The sequence below is a fragment of the Stomoxys calcitrans genome, chromosome 1 (assembly GCF_963082655.1).
Source record: "Stomoxys calcitrans chromosome 1, idStoCalc2.1, whole genome shotgun sequence".
Lineage (NCBI taxonomy): Eukaryota > Metazoa > Arthropoda > Insecta > Diptera > Muscidae > Stomoxys > Stomoxys calcitrans.
Genome location: NC_081552.1, coordinates 212,333,641 through 212,345,986, shown reverse-complemented (window position 1 = coordinate 212,345,986; position 12,346 = coordinate 212,333,641). Strand labels below are relative to the sequence as shown.

The 12,346-nt window shown below is 39.8% G+C and overlaps 2 protein-coding genes across 8 annotated transcripts in view; one reads left to right on the top strand and one right to left on the bottom strand.

Annotated features, from left to right (window-relative positions):
• LOC106086183 (integrator complex subunit 7) overlaps positions 1–8,230 on the top strand; it is a 65,185-nt gene extending 56,955 nt beyond the window's left edge. Inside the window, exon 3 of the mRNA XM_013250767.2 lies at positions 8,055–8,230. The gene's annotated coding sequence lies outside the window, so the exon portion shown is untranslated. The remainder of the gene's footprint in view (positions 1–8,054) is intronic.
• The window catches only part of LOC106086180 (ensconsin), an 84,382-nt gene continuing 77,289 nt past the window's right edge, over positions 5,254–12,346 (bottom strand). For all 7 annotated transcript variants that reach the window (XM_059365489.1, XM_059365496.1, XM_059365499.1 and 4 more), the window contains 2 exons: positions 7,701–7,855; positions 5,254–7,251 (listed from right to left, as the gene is read on the bottom strand). In XM_059365489.1, the coding sequence (XP_059221472.1) occupies positions 7,235–7,251; positions 7,701–7,855 (172 nt within the window). In that variant the 3' untranslated portion in view covers positions 5,254–7,234. The remainder of the gene's footprint in view (positions 7,252–7,700; positions 7,856–12,346) is intronic.

Genomic DNA, 12,346 nt, shown 5'->3' with positions numbered 1-12,346 from the left:
CTTTTCGGATTGGTATTAGCGATTCATACAAGTTATTTATGTAAATGAACTTTGGATCATTAATTGTTTGGAAAGCTAAAATAAGGGTTTTCTTTTTCCAGAGTAATAATTTGCCTTGTAAAAGCTCTTCATTCAGCGCTATTCTGACTAACAATTCCCTGGGTGTTTTTCCCCTAATCCCTTTTCCCTTATTCTAAACAAACTTCGAAAAAGGGAAATATCTCCCAGGTAAAAAAGTAGCTATTCTGAATCGATGTAAAAGGGAGAATGAGACGATAAACTTGGGAAAAATTCCCCCAAACAAATGGAAGGGAGTTAGGTTAAAAAATTTTAAATTTTATTGTTTTTATAAAAAAATGGTAACACTTCTTATTGTTTACGAACATTTTAAATGTATGGAAATTATTTTTCGCTTTTTCATCAAAGTCAAGTAAACATTTTGTTAGGTTCTCCCGATTCAAATATGTCATGTACCCACCATAGAAGATTTTGTTACGTTTTTCAATTTTATTAGCACTCCGTTCCGAGTCCCAGTTATTAATCTTTTTAAACCCATCGCCAAAGGATAGGATTGGGTATCTCCCATATAAAGTGGTATTTCGATTTGACTTCTTGAGCCACGAAAAGCTTTAATTTTTGTCCTATTTGTCTGAAATTTTGCACGGAGGCTTTTATTATGATTTCCAACAACCGCGCAAAGTACGGTCGAAATCCGTTCATAATCTGATATAGCTCCCATATAAACTTATATCCCGATTTGACATCTTGACCCCTTGGAAGCCGTAATTGCTATACCATTTGCCTGAAATTTTGCACGCAGTGGATTATTTTGACATCCAGCACCCATTGTAGGTAGTGTCCAAAAGGTGAAATGAAAAAACTTAACTCTACTTTACTTACTTCAATTGGCTATGACAGAACATTTGTTCCACTAGCCGAACGTAGAATAGCGTTCTAAGCGCCTCGATATTCTGTTTTAATTCTAAAATCTCTGACACCTAATTTCGAGATGTCTCCCATCAATTGATCTTTCCATCAGGCTTTTGGTCTTCCCAACTTCATTGCTGGAACATCTTCATCCAGTCTGACAACATGACCTAGCCAACGCAGCCGTTGTATTTTGATACGTGTAACTAAGCTATCGTCGTCATACAGCTCGTGGTTCATACGACGCCTATATTCTCCATTAACGCAAACTGGTTCATATATTTTACGAAGAATCTTTCTCCCAAATATTCCAAGCACTGCCTCGTCTGTTTTCACAAGTACCCATGCCTCAGAAACATATAACAACACGGGTAGTATTAGTATCTTGTATAGTGTAATTTTCGTATGTCGAGGCTTCGTGGCCTTGTTTTATAAACTGCTAACCTTATCCAAAGTAGCATCTGTTCGCCAGTATTATTCTTCGCTTCACCTCAAAACCGGTGCCATTCGTTTCGGTTTCGGCGCTGCCTAGGTAGATAAAGTTGACTATCTCAAAGTAGTGGTTCCTAACTTTCTCCATTTTCTTTACCTGCTCGGTTGTACACGGCGTTTTGGGAGTTGAAACCATCCATTTCGTCTTATCTCCATTTAGTGCTAGACCCATTTTCACTGACTCTCTTTCGATTCTTTCAAAGGCTGCAGTTACTACGTCCGGTGACCGACCTATGATGTCGCTGTCGTCGGCATAGGCGAGTAGCATGTGCTCTTTTGTGATTAGTGTGCCATACCTATTCACATCTGGATTTTGTATAATCTTCTCCAGCAGGATATAAAAGATATCACACCATAGGCTGTCTCCTTAGCATTGAATGGCTCGGAGAAATTCTTTCCTATTCTTACTGAGTAACGCGTATCAGCAAGTGTCATCCTGCAGAGTCTTATTAATTTTGCAGGGATACCAAACTCACACATGACTTGAAATATCTTTGAACGCAAAGCGGTATCGAAAGCGGCTTTGTAGTCAACAAAAAGATAGATGGTAGGTGTTGATTTGTCCTTCTCGGATCCTTTCCAGGATTTGGTGCAGTGTGAATATCTGGTCCAGGGTGGATTTACCAGGTCTAAAGTCGAATTGATAGGACCCAATTATCTCATTGATTTTAGGTTTTAATCTTTCACACAGTACGCTCGAGAGTATCTTGTATGCGACGGGGAGGAGACTTATTCCTCTGTAGTTGGCACATTCCGTCTTATCTCCTTTCTTGTGTACGGGACATAGTATGCTGACGTTCCAATCATCGGGTATGCGTCCTTCTAGCCAGATTGCGCAGATAAGCTGATGCATACGCCTTTTCCGCGTGTCGCCTCCGGTCTTAAATAGTTCAGCGAGTAACCCGTCGGCTCATGCTGCCTTGTTGTTCTTTAGTCGGGTTACTGCTACTTGGACCTCATTCTGAGTAGGAGGTAAACATTCTATACCATCATTTGGGATTGGTTCTGCGGTATCCTCTTCGCCGCCAACGTCGGACAGCAGTTGGGTAAAATGTTCTTTCCATATCATCAGCATGCTATTTGTGTCAGTTACCAGATTTCGTTCTTTGTCTCTGCAGGAGGATTTGCCTGCACCAAAGCCATCGGTTTGATGTTTAATTCTTTGGTAGAATTTCCGGACTTCATTCTGTCTCCTGTACATCTCAATTCGCTCACACTCACGTCTTTCCATTTCCATTTTCTGTCTGCGGAATAGACGTTTGTCTTCTTTTTTTTTTCTCCCGATACCTTTCCTTCATCTGGCAGGCGCGTTGCTACTGATTGCAGGGTTGCTCTATATGCCGATTCTTGGCTTCAGTAGCATCTCGACACTCTTGGTCGTACCATGGTTTTCTTGGAAGAGGCTTCTGGACCCAAGTACGGATTCGCGGCATTTTCCAAGGAGTGGACAATAGTTTGCCACTGCGCCATTATATCATCGGACAAGGAGTGCTTTCATCAAGCAGCTGTGCCAGTTGAGTGGAGTATGCCGCTGCCATCTGTTATGTTTGCAACTTTTCAATATTTAGCTTTCGTGCGTGTCAGAATGCACTTTCCTCGCCATGTTCAAACGGGTGCGAACCTTTGCTGCAACAAGGTAATGATCCGAATCCATGGATCGATTGTACAAAACTTAACTCTATTTATATCAAATTAACCACAATGTAGAAAAAAAAATACGAACCAGATATCGATCGATATGGTCTAGAGAGCTCTAAAGGCTATGCGCCCGATTGGATTCATAGAATAATTGGAGAGAGAACTTTAATAAATTTCTGTTCCAAAGGCCGGCGAAATCGGATGACAAATATGTATTTAAGAATCCCATTGCCCAAAATCGAAAGATCGATCTATATGGCAGCTATATCCAAATATGGGCCGATTTGGATCATTTTCAGTACGGGATATGAGAGGTGTAACATAACTCAATGATACAAATTTCAGCACAATCATTTGAAAAATAGGTCTTTTATAGGCCAAAATCATTAATCGGGAGATTGGCTTTATCTAGTTTGATGCATATTTGGCATGGATGGGGAAAAGCCCAAAATAATTCTTTGTTTTAAATTTGATAGGTATCCTTTAACAATAAAAAAACATCTGTGTCAAGTTTCACTCATATACGTCAACTCCTATTTTTGGCCAAATTTGCTATGAACTCACGACACTGTGCACCGTTGGCTATAATAAAGGCGTCGTAAGCTACATATTGTTTAGTCCTCTTTGAGGCGTTTTAGTTATTTTATCCACATCCACTATTTGCTTTGTTTACCTTTGAGATGTCAATATATGATCGAGTAATCGATTTTTTCTTTTTCGAAATCGATAACTTTTTGTCAAATAACGTTCGTAAGTAATCATCCAAATTGCATTTACGGAACGGAATTAATCTTTGAACAAAAACTCACTCAATAACGGATGCGAGAACTAGGCCCCTGAACTACTCTGGGCCAATTGAGACCCGGATGTTGTAGCAAACTAAACTCGTATCGTTTGAGGTAAGAAGATGCGATGCCTAATACTTGACCTGCATGTAACATAGGTCCATATGACTCTAATAGTTATGGTAAGATGTAGTATGTCATGGAATGGACGCATGTCGCACACCCACTATGTCATACTACATCATACCATAACTACTAATCCCTTATTTATTTACCCGGCGAAACGAATTAATCTAACTGCAGCGTATCGCAGTGTGACATCTCTTTGGGTAAAAATAAGTTTTTATATGACTTCTACGGGCGCAGAATAAGTGCGGCAAGTGACAGTGTGTTAGGCATGGAGGGAAGATGATGAGACGTTGAAATATTTCATATGTCAATTTCTTGCTCTTGCAGCTAACCGATAACGGCACTTGGATGCGGATACGATGCCAGACATGAACCAGGGGGGGGCCTAATTCTCGCATCCGATATCGAGCGAGTTTTTGTTCGAAGATTAATTACGTTCCGTAAGTACAATTTGGATCATGGCTTACGTTCGTAATTTGTCAAAATGTTATCGATTTCGGGGAAGAAAAAATCGATACGCAGAGCATATTTTGCCATATCAAAGATAAACAAAGCAAATGGTGGTAGTTAAAAAAAGGTATTACAACTAAATAAATAAAACGTTTTAAATAACATGCAATTGTTTTGTAACGATATGTTACTTCAACTTTTGGTTTGGTCATGTTTGTAGATAATTTAGAATTTGCTTTGCTGAATTTGGCTTAAGCACAAAGTTAATTTTTGTCCGATTTAAGGGACCAAAAATGTGAAAATATTATAACTGTTGTTTTATTTAATGAAATATATACTTCGATGTCCAACTTTTAGCCTAGTTTCTTGAAAATAGACGAACATTTGTTATTTACGATAGATAAATTGCTGCGGGCAAAAACTCGCACATTTCTATTCAACGTTTCGAATAGAATTAATCGATAACGGATGCCATAATGCACTTCGATGCATTATGGCATCGAGTTTCCAAAGGGAAACTCAATCGTAATAAGTCGATTGCGGATCCGAGAATTAGGCCCCAGGTTAGGGTCTTTAGTGACAGAATCCGTACCCTCTTTTTAATCCTACCAATTATCGGTTGCACAAAGGAAATTTGAAAAATTTTTCAATTATATCTTTTTCACTTGGGTAAGCGCTCGATATGGTGCAGCGGTAATATTGTTTTTGGGAGAAAACGAGAAAAGATCACTTAAATTTCTTGTTAGGGGTTTGTTTGTTGTTTATAATATTATTTTCTTGTGGCTTTTATTGATAGAATTTCTGTACTTTAACAAAAAAAAAAAACGAAAAATTAAAACAGTTGTAGATCAAAGCATAATTTTGTTGGTTGGTTTAAATATTATTGGTAATACAAAAAAGGTTTTAATATAAGAAATAATATTTTATAATTAACATTAACTACATAAAATACAAATGTTTTTTTTGCCTTCTCTTAAAGAGGCTTGAATTTCTCACAAGCATTATTTTGTTTTTTGTTTGTTTTTGAAAATTACAATCAGACCCTTATTTTGCTTAAATTTCTTCACAAATTTATATCTTCCAATTTTCCCTTTATAATTTGTATTTTATTACAGAGGCGGATGTTAATTAAGTTTGATATTGATTTTTTGTTGTTTATGTTTATGTTTACGTTTCAGTTTTTTTTTTAATTTTTAATATAAATTATTTTAACCTATAATGCTACCATATGTGTTTTTTTATTTTATTTTATTTTTGTAATATTAAAAATAATATTTAAATACAAAATATATCGAATAATTGTTGCACAATTTCATTGACAAAATAACCTAAACACGATTTACAAGAAAACAAGTGGTACAAGGAGAAAAGCTCTTTTGCCAGTGAGTGAATGAAAGAGTGGGGCGTTGGTGGAGGGCAAGGGAAAAAGGCAGAATATCTTTACAGAAATTTATATGCGCTCATACATTTGATTTAAACAGCAAGAGGAGACTAAAGACTTTGATTTTTCTTCTTATTTTTCATACAATAAAACAAGTAGCAAATTTAGCCCAAAGGCCTTAAATAACGAACAAACTATATTTGTGCATTGAATGTTTGTCTTTTGAGAAAGTACCAAAACAGACGAAAATTCCACCACTTACAAAGAAAAAAAAACACACATTACAAACATTCTGCCCTTTTTTTGGATACGTAAAATTTTTTTTGTTTTGCTTATGAGTCATCTTGTAATCGATCGGTCTTGGTATTCAACAAATATCTAAATTTTGCTTTCTTTTGTTTTATATAATTTATATATATTATATAGTATGTTCTATTTCTTCATCATCTACATATATAAATATTGCTAGGCATGGATGTATATTTATATATATGTGTATAATTTTTGTTGTTTTCTCCAAAAAGAAAAAATTTGCTCTAATTATTAGGCACACTGTTAAAAGAAAATACAAAATGTTATGTTTTTTTTTTTTGTTATGGAAAAACAAAAATGGTATAAACGAATGATGATAAACAATATTTTGAAAACGCTTTTATATTATTTTTTAGTTTTTTTCTGTTTGTTTTGAGAAGCGTTTTTGTCCAGTAAATTTTTTCTTTTCATAGAGCAATGCTGGCCGTTTTTTTTCGAAAATAAAATAATTTAGGATTCTTTAAAAGAAGCAGTTTTAAATAAGATTTCGGTTTTTGTTTAAATAATTATCTACAAACTAAGCTAACTGTTATATTTTTTTCTTTAGGATGTTTTTTTCTCGCATTTTTCATGTTTAAACATAGTGTTTTCACATAATAATAATAATAATTTTTCCAAAAGCTTTTAGAGTTATTTTTTTGTATATATGTTTGTTTGTATGTATGTATGTGTGTGTGTGTATATATATAGTTTTATAGTAACCATAATTTGTCGCGTAATTTCTTTTTCGTTATGTGTGTATGTGTATATATGTGGATATCTGCAGAGGATGGATGTGTCTGTATTTTGTTGTTATTATTGTTCTCCTCTGTATTCTCTTTCGAGCATCAGATTTTGGAGTCATTGTACAACTCCCTTATTCATCAAACCATTCTTTTATCTCTTTTGGTGGCCTATCTTTCGTTTGTTTTTTCTCTCTTCTCTTCACACAGCGGCATCAGCATTATTTTCAACACAATCATCTCATTGTCATCATCATCATTGTGGTCTTTTTATGAAGAACTAACTAACCACTTGTTTTGTTGCATTCAATATATATATGTGTATATATGTATATGTGGTGATACATAGACCTATACATCCAATAATCTCGGTTATTTCCTTCTATCTATCCATAAACTCACAGCAATGAAATATCTGGAAAAAAATTAATGTTAAAATTTGTCCCATAAAACCCATTAGATTTCGAGCCGTCAAAATATCGATGGCACGATGAATACTATCGATATTTTACTTTTTGCCTGAATATCGATTTATATTTTTCCGATACCATCGGCAAAGTTAAATTTTTTTGGAAAATTAAACAAAAATAAGCGATCCAACACTGAATCCACACTTTTCATCCGATTGGGCTAAAATGTTGTACAATGATTTTTCTCATGGCCTCCTACTGACTTGGTTTTATTTGGTGAATTGATATTGCTTGTACATAAATCGGACTCTTGATTTTTACTTCACATATAGGTGATAGGAAATTAACGATAGTATCGGTACCATCGATATTTATTATTAAAAATATCGAAAACACCGAATGTTGTGATTATCGATAGTTTGCCAGCTCTAATTAGATTGATTAGTTAGCCTACCTTTGTTTTCATGACTATCAGCAGTGACTAGCGTTGTAGTAGTTGTTGTTATTAAACTATTATTATTGTTGAAATTAACAGTGTCTTGTGGTTCAAGACTCAAATCAATCAATTGGTTAGTTGATGGTACCACTGTTTGTAAAAGATCGATATCACTGGAAATAAAAGAGATACATATAAATAAGTATAGGTTAGGTTGAAAAGAGGACATTCATATTTTTTGTGAACTCTAAACCTTACTAAATTTCCCATGAACATTCCATTAGGGAACAGGGGATACTTTTTTTCCTTTTATTCGTTATACTTCTAGTACCAAGTCTCACATTTTCTTTTTTCTTCCCCTTCTCTCTCTAGGATACCACAATGGACCAAACTGGCCTCCTAGTGAGCGACCCATTGAACCCAACCTAACCTACAGGGGATACATCTCTCATATCAATGAGTGCCCGACCTCGTAGATGGGTGATTAAATTTAAGGGAAATTTTGTTTGCACCTGATCAGCACAATATGGGACTCAAATGAAAGGTATTTAAAGTAGTAAACGAATATGTAGCGATGGGTAAATACCCAAAAGGTGTTTACCCGATATATTGGGTAAATACCCGCAATCCCATGGCAGCCGGTTGTACGCACCGGATTGACCCGATGGAATCCTCGTCGGCAAGGGCTGCCGCCGCAGTGTACGTGTTTGTCTTTTTTCGTCATGGGAGAGGCATATCCCGGAGTGCCTTCTCCGCACGCTTCTGGTCGGGATTGAAAAGAACCCCGGACCCTGGTTCTGTTCGGTTTGCCAGAACCGCCTTCATCATCGGTCGGTGTCGGTAAGGTGTAACCGGTTTATGGAGTGGGTACATTTCCGATCTTGCTCTGGCCTCACTTCACTACGGGAGTATAGTCATACTGGCTATGCCGCAAGGTGCTGTGCAAACTTTCCCAGCAGTGGGTCACAAGCGTCGTCGCCTTCGGTGTCCTCATCGTCAGACTATGTGACCCCCCGACCTCTCCCGTACGGCAATTTACGCAACGGCTGCATCCTAGCCCTAATATTGCCAGGCCAGTTCCGGGAAGTGTATCGTTCTTGCAGTTGAACTGCAACGGACTTCGTGGCAAGATCGATGAGATGGTGGACTTTATGAGTCGGAAGAGAATATTGGTCGCAGCGATCCAGGAGACAAAGCTGACCAACACCTGCAGCTTGCACAGTTGTCACGGTTACAATGTGCTACGTAAGGATCGCTCAAGGAATGGAGGTGGGGGGTTGGCCTTCGTAATACACCATTCCGTGCAGTATAGACCTATCTCGCCTGTGCTTGACACTAGTGACCCCTACATGGAATGAATGGGGATAGCAGTCAGGTCTGGTAATGCCGAGATAGAGATAAACAACGTGTATATTCCGCCGGTTGGCAGCTGTGTTCCGATTGATGGCCAGACTTACAACCCCGACATAAGTGGGTTGCTATCTGGCCATAATCGTCTGGTTCTAGGGGACTTTAATGCGCATCACACGTCATGGTCTCCTGAGTGACGTATCCTGGCAAGCCGTCATCTCTTTGGGGTCAGACCACCTCCCCATAATTCTCACCATCGACCGACCACCCGACTTCATAACCTCTGAGCGCCGGACGTTTATCAATTATAAGAAGGCCGATTCGACTGGCTTCAGAGAATACACCAATCGCCGCTTCAGTGAACTGCCACCCCCCTCTGATGTGCTTGTGGCCGAGAGGAAATTCCGAGACATCATTAACGCAGCAGCCGCTCGCTTTATACCAGCCGGTCGAATACCCCAAGTGCGGCCCAATTTCCCGGCGCAAGTAGTGGTACTCGCAGACGAGCATGATGGGATTCGTGCTATGGACCCCGCTAACCCCAGAATCAGCGAGCTGAATCTGGAAATAAACAGGGTAGTAAACGAACATAAGCGGAATTTGTGGCTGGAACACTTGGAGCAATGTAACTTAGGCACCGGTGTAGGCAAACTGTGGTCACCCTCGAACCCCGGTAGACGGGATGACAGGACCTCAGTCACCTTTGGCGAAATAACCGTGACTGATCCGAAGAGATGCGCCAGGTTGTTCAACCGTCAATTTATTGTGCATCCCGAGAGAGACAGGGCAAGGAGGAGAGCCATTCGCCGTATTCGTGGTCTCCGAGCCGATGAACAGCCATCACAATTTGCCGTGCGCGAAGTTACGAATGTCATCCGTGGCGCCAAATCTTCTAAGGCGTTGGGCCCCGACGGAATCTCTACATTGATGTTGAAGAATCTGGATTCACCTGGAGTTGAGTACCTTACCATTGTCCTCAACCTGTCATTGAATACTCTTATAGTTCCCGATGTCTGTAAAATGGGCAGTGATCCCGCTACTGAAGCCTGGAAAAGACCCGAGTTTGGGAGACGCGTACAGACCGATCTCCCTTCTCTCACTAGTGGCAAAGACGCTTGAGGCATTACTTCTCCCGAGCCTCGTAGGAGAATTTCCATTCGAGCATCAACATGGATTTCGGAGACTGCACAGAACAACAACAGCTTTGCATGCCATCACCGCACACATTTGCCGTGGCTTCAATCAGCCCAGGTCATGTGATAGGACGTTCCTCGTGGCACTGGACCTATCGAAGGCATTCGACACGGTCAGCCATGCCAAATTATTTGAGGACATCGCCGACACGTCCCTCCAGCCAGGCCTGAAACGATGGGTCGCGAATTATCTGTGTGGCCGCCAGTCATTTGTGGAATTTAAGGATAAGAAGTCGAAACACCGTAGAGTGAAAAAGGGAGTTCCCCAAGGGGGGTGATATCTCTGGCACTGTTTAACCTCTACCTATCCTCCATTCCACCCCCTCCAGACGGCATAGAGATCGTATCATATGCGGACGATTGTACGATCATGGCATCAGGCCCCCCACCCATTGATGACATCTGCGATAGGTTGAACGTCTACCTCAACGAGCTTGCCTCATATTTCGCTGCAAGAAATCTGAAGATATCCGCCACCAAATCTTCAGCACACTGTTCACTACAAATACGCGTGAGGTGAATACTGAGCTGACTGTGATAGTCGATGAAGAAATGATTCCGACCATCAAGTGTCCCAAAATACTTGGCGTCACATTTGACAGCTCTTACACATTCTCCTCACATCCACCGCCCAGAAACCTTAAGGTAGATCTACACGATCTAGAGCGTGAGGTTCAGCGCTACATGAGAGAACCTCTAGATCAAGCGGCATATCAAGCGGGTCTAAACAACATTCATGCAGATGCGGTAATTGGCTACCGGGTGAATGTAGTCCTTGCAGAACGACCGCCACCCATTGCACACGAAGAAATCGACCTCCCCGGCAAACCAGAGTAGTTCTGGCTCAATTACGTTCCGTCAGATGCAGCCGCCTCAATTCCCACAGAGCTAGGATTGATGCCGACGTGCAAGATGTATGTCCCGATTGTAACCAGGGACCGCACGATACACGTCACCTGTTTAACTGCCCGGCCAGACCCACTCGACTCCGACCCAGATCCCTGTGGACGCACCCCATCTTAGTCGCAGTGTTCCTGGGTCTTGACACTTAACAGAATCAAGCAGGCGAAAGATAGAACACAATAAACTGCTACAACAACAACAACAACCCGGGTATTTACCAATTAATACCCAAAAGCTCGGTATTTATAATTTTACAGATATCTTGGGTATAAAAACATTTTCCAAACTATTTTTATGATTTCGTATTCTTTGTATATAAACCTGACCTGATCTGATCTCATAGAATCGGATTTTAGTTATATATAGCCGCTATATAGACCGATCTCCAGACTTAAAGTCTTAAGGCAATAAATTGGTAATTTTTCATCCGATTTCGATGAAATTTGGCACAGTGAGTTCTGTTAGACCCCTACCCATTTCTGTGAAGTGTGGTTCAGATCGGACTGCCCTATAGGCCGACCGCCCGATCTCCCAATATATGGTATTGAGGCCATGAAAGGTCCATTTATTACCCGAATTCGGCGAAATTTGGCACAGTTTTTTCTGGTAGACCCTTACCCATTCCAGTCAAATATGGTCCGGATCGGACCATATTTGGATATAGCTTCCATATATACCGATCTCCCGATACAGAGTATTGAGCCCATGAAAGAAGCATTTTTGATCCGTTTTGGATGAAATTTGAAACTGAGTTTTGATAGACCTCTACACCTGTTTGTTGAATATCGTTCAGATCGGACCATAGATGGATATAGCTGCCATATAGACCGATCTCCCGATATAGAATATTGAGCCCATAAAAGGAACATTTTTTCATCCGATTTGAACGATATTTGAAAAAGCGGTTTTGATAGACCTCTACACCTGTTTGTTGATTATCGTCTAGATCGGACCCTATTTGGATATAGCTGCCATATAGACCGATCTCTCGATATAGAGAACCATTGGCATTGGAAATATACTGCAGTTGTCAGACCTATAATGTTGTATGGTGTTGTGGTCTGGTGGACGGCGCGTCAAAAGGACGGCGCGTCAACTGCTCAATATTAAACCGGATCCAAAGGATGGCTTGTTTGTGCATCACAGCCGCACTGAGGGCGACACCATCTGATGCACTGAATTTAATGCTACATCTTATGCCTTTGGACATTGTGGCTA